General features: G+C 42.7%; 1 protein-coding gene across 1 annotated transcript in view; it reads right to left on the bottom strand.

Annotated features, from left to right (window-relative positions):
• The window catches only part of AKAP13 (A kinase (PRKA) anchor protein 13), a 70,785-nt gene that overhangs the window by 59,417 nt on the left and 7,572 nt on the right, over window positions 1-3,796 (bottom strand). The window contains exon 2 of the mRNA XM_009695236.1: window positions 1,587-1,668. Within this exon, the coding sequence (XP_009693538.1) occupies window positions 1,587-1,668 (82 nt within the window). The remainder of the gene's footprint in view (window positions 1-1,586; window positions 1,669-3,796) is intronic.

The following is a 3,796-nucleotide window of genomic DNA, read 5'->3' as shown; positions in this document are numbered from 1 at the left end:
AGCAGGTGAAAAAGGTCTAATTCCCTATCAAGTGGTGTATTTTTAAGTTAGCCACATTATGACAGCTAGTGGTTTTATTGCCATTAGGTGTTGCCAGATTTTTCTTGCCCTCTCTACACTGCACAGCACTGCAGTGCAGCGGAGGGATGCGTGTGCAGTAACAATCTTATTTCTAGACCAGAACCTGCAGAGCCTGAGATCTTCCTGCTGCTTCAGTCCGACCGAAGAGCACATTAATCAACTTAAAAACTTGCCTCTTTGGGCTTGTGTTACCATAATTATTAATATACATTTGTATATACAGTTACCTGATTACATAATTAATACTATATTTCTATAGTATGATATTGCATTAGATAATTAGCAAGTATCCAACTGATACTGATCCATATGAATACATGATTACAGATTTGGCAAGTCAAACGAGCACACCTCATTTTGCAGCCAAAGGGAGCACAGTAACTCTTGCCTGAAGCATAAAAATATCATACCAAGAGGCAAGGGATTTAGGGACAGAATTAGGAAAGAAGCAGCATGATGAAACCACAGGTTCTCCTGTAAAACACTCTTGAAACAGCTATTCAATGTTCATGACTATTCTAAACAGGGCATTGGGTTTTTTTCTTTTTTTTTTTTTTTTAAATAAAAAAGCACTTAACTTTGGTGGAAGCTAGAACTTCTACCTAGAATAAACCCCTCGGGTCAGTCACCCACATTATTCATTCTTAGCCTACACTCTGAAAAGACTGGGTTTGAATTTCACATTGACACTCAGTGATTCAACTCCTGTTTTTCTTTCAAGTATCTCGGATAAACTGCAGGACATTCAGGTGAGACCCCTGCTCGTAATGCAAGCAAGGCAAGAACTGTCCTCTCTATGAACAGTCCAAGCAAAGTCACTATTCAGGGCCCTGATAAATTACTCTATTTGTTTTGAACATGCATAATTCAATGAAAGGAAATGCTTTTTTCCTTATCTTGGACACCAACCCCTCTTTGAAACTTGCCCAGACAAGATTTTCTGTCTGCATGGAAGAGCCAAAAAGCACCAGCCGGCATGCAGGGCTGGGAGTTCGGCGTGGCTGGTGGGCAGGGTGTGGGAATGATGGCTCTGAACAACCTTCCTGCTTCCTGAAGCCTGGAAATCATGGCAACTTTCAGGGGAAAATAAACATAAAATCAAACCACTGATTTGGATCTAAATATGGATTCCGGAGTTTAAATTTCTGACTTTTTTTTTTTCTTTCATTGTATCATCCTTTTAGCTAGAAACCATGTCTGTGCGCCCCATCACACCTTTCAAGTTTATTTAAAAAAAAAAGATTAAGACCGAAAAATCAAAATACTGAAGTACTTTAAGTGCATAATTACTTAAGAAGATGACACACCACACAGCTCACTGCAACTCAAGTGCTACAACCATGTGCTAGCAATGACTCACAGCACATTCATTACACATTTTCTTTAGTTCATGTATCTTCCCCATTGAGGTAAGGATGTCAAAAATAAGAAGAAAAAGAAGGAAAGAAAAGGTGATGAGAACCACAGGGCTGCTTGTCCAGAGCTGCCATCAGCACACTGCTCACCTGGAGACTCCCGCGTCCGCTTGTGCTCCAACAGGGAAGAATCAGGACATGGCTCCAGCGAACACCACCTTTCACGGTTTATCTGAAAAACAGACCACAGTAAATCAAAGAAAGGTCACTTTTGCTAACATCCGTGTTAGCCTCTTCTGCGATGTCATTCTGCATTGAGTAGCAGATATACAGTTATGGCTTACTTTTGTCCCAATAATAAAAACCTCACAAGTTAGTTACGACTTTTTTTTTTTTTTTTGGGGATGAGTAAACAAACCATTAAAATATGCCAAAAAGCTTTATTTCTCCGTGGAAAGTATGACTCCAAGGTGGCTCCCGCTCAAGGCAGGAGTTCAGAGGGAGGATGACCCAGCGTTTAAGCTACTAGTTGAAGACTGAAGAAATCTGGCTTCAATTCTCACTTCCATTTGTAGCGGGACTGCAGGCAAGATACTCCTCTGCTTTATACCTCAGTTCATTATTTACAGAGTAGCAATTCTTTACCACCCATATTGTTGTAAAGATAATTACCTTAAAGATAGTAAGGTGCTCTGACAACGTGGAAACGAGGGCTAGGGAAGTGCCCAGGTCATGGTGAGAACCAGAAACACTTTGTGTTTGCATTAACTGAAACGACGGTTAGAAACCCCCATTTTAACACTAAGACACATCACATGGTTTATTTCAACATCAGCCCTTATCATCTCACCCTGTCCTTCACCCTTTCCAGGACTTCCAGACTTTCAGCAAGGATGACTGGTCTGTTCTCAGCCTTCTCCTCCATCTGCCTGTGCTTTACTCTTCCTCACTTGGGTTGTGTTGTCCAACATTTTGACTCTGAAGTCTGCTGGACCATCCAGAACTCTTGGCTGATCCAACATACACTGCCGATAGCTTTTGCCTATAGCCGGTAGACTCTGGAAGCCCCTTTGCTTTCTCTGCTTCAGCAGCTTTGCTGTTTCTCCGAGCTAAATGCCTTTATTTGTCAAATGTGAGCAAATCTCACCTGGAAAATCCCATGTCCCATGTCAGAAAACCCAGAAGTTGTTTCCCCTCCTGACCTGCCTCAACTCACGGGATCTTGCATGTTATGTTGTAGCTAAAAGCAAGCTACTGAAATGATGATTTTGTCTGATTTTAAATACCAACTATTTCTCCTGCCTCCTCTCTTGTTTTCCTCCTCTCTCCTGAAATAATCTCCTTTTCCTTCTCTCTGTCAATTAGAGAATTTCTATTATTTACTTTTTGCCTCTGACTCGTCTTGAAATCTCTTCCTTGATCCTGCTCCATTTTTGCAGTCCCTTGCCGGATTCTCATCCCCTCACTGTTCTCCTTTCTCCCATGTTATGAAAGATGCACTGCTTTTTCCTTTTATTTGATTTTTTTTTTGATAAAGAAAAACTAAGACTGTCCTACCCTTGACCTGACTTGCTGCTTTGACTAATGACCCACATCCTTCTTCCCTTTCTCGTTGAGATCATGGAACTTATTATTGGAAGTCGTTGGCTGAAGCTCCTGACCGGTTCTGGCTGCATCTCCCTGCCCTTCGCCGGAGGGTCTCCTGCCAGCATCTCTGCTCACCTCACCGCAGAGTCAATGCTCCACACCCCTAGACCTGTCAGCTACTTTCTGCAGCACATTTTTCTTCCTTTGGTTTTGTCCTCCTCCATACTTCTCTGAAGACAAAATGGGGTTGGAAGGGCCTTTGACAGGTCAGCTAGTCCCTTTCTGCTGCTCCAAGTCACGCTCAACTATAATCTGAGAGGCCTTAATCCAATGTGCCCTTAAAATCCTCCAGCAGCAAGGATGCCGTGACCTTCCCCAGTCAGCAGCTCTTGCTAGGGGGGACAGGAAAAGAGCAGAGAACTGAGAGGGGAAAAATGAGCAGGATTCTCCCAGGAGAGATGAGGGAGACCTCATGCTCTACCAGAGCCAGGTCTCAGGGTGACCTCAGTGCATGTCCCACTTGCACGTCCCTCCCCACCTCCATGAAATTTTATAGGTCATTTTTCTTAGATATGATGTTCACTTCCTACCAGTTGCTCGTCTCCTCTGCTCATACATATGCATTATATACGCATTCATCTAAGATCCCATTAGACTCCTACAAGTACGTACATCTAAGATCCCATCCTTCCCTGCACCTCTGCTCAACACACGTACACACACCCATATACCATTCTTCTCCCTTTTACATATATCGCATATATATTAAATGA

This window comes from Cariama cristata, unplaced genomic scaffold (genome assembly GCF_000690535.1).
Source record: "Cariama cristata isolate BGI_N322 unplaced genomic scaffold, ASM69053v1 scaffold17432, whole genome shotgun sequence".
In the NCBI taxonomy this organism is placed as follows: domain Eukaryota; kingdom Metazoa; phylum Chordata; class Aves; order Cariamiformes; family Cariamidae; genus Cariama; species Cariama cristata.
This window is presented reverse-complemented; position numbering and strand designations above follow the sequence as displayed.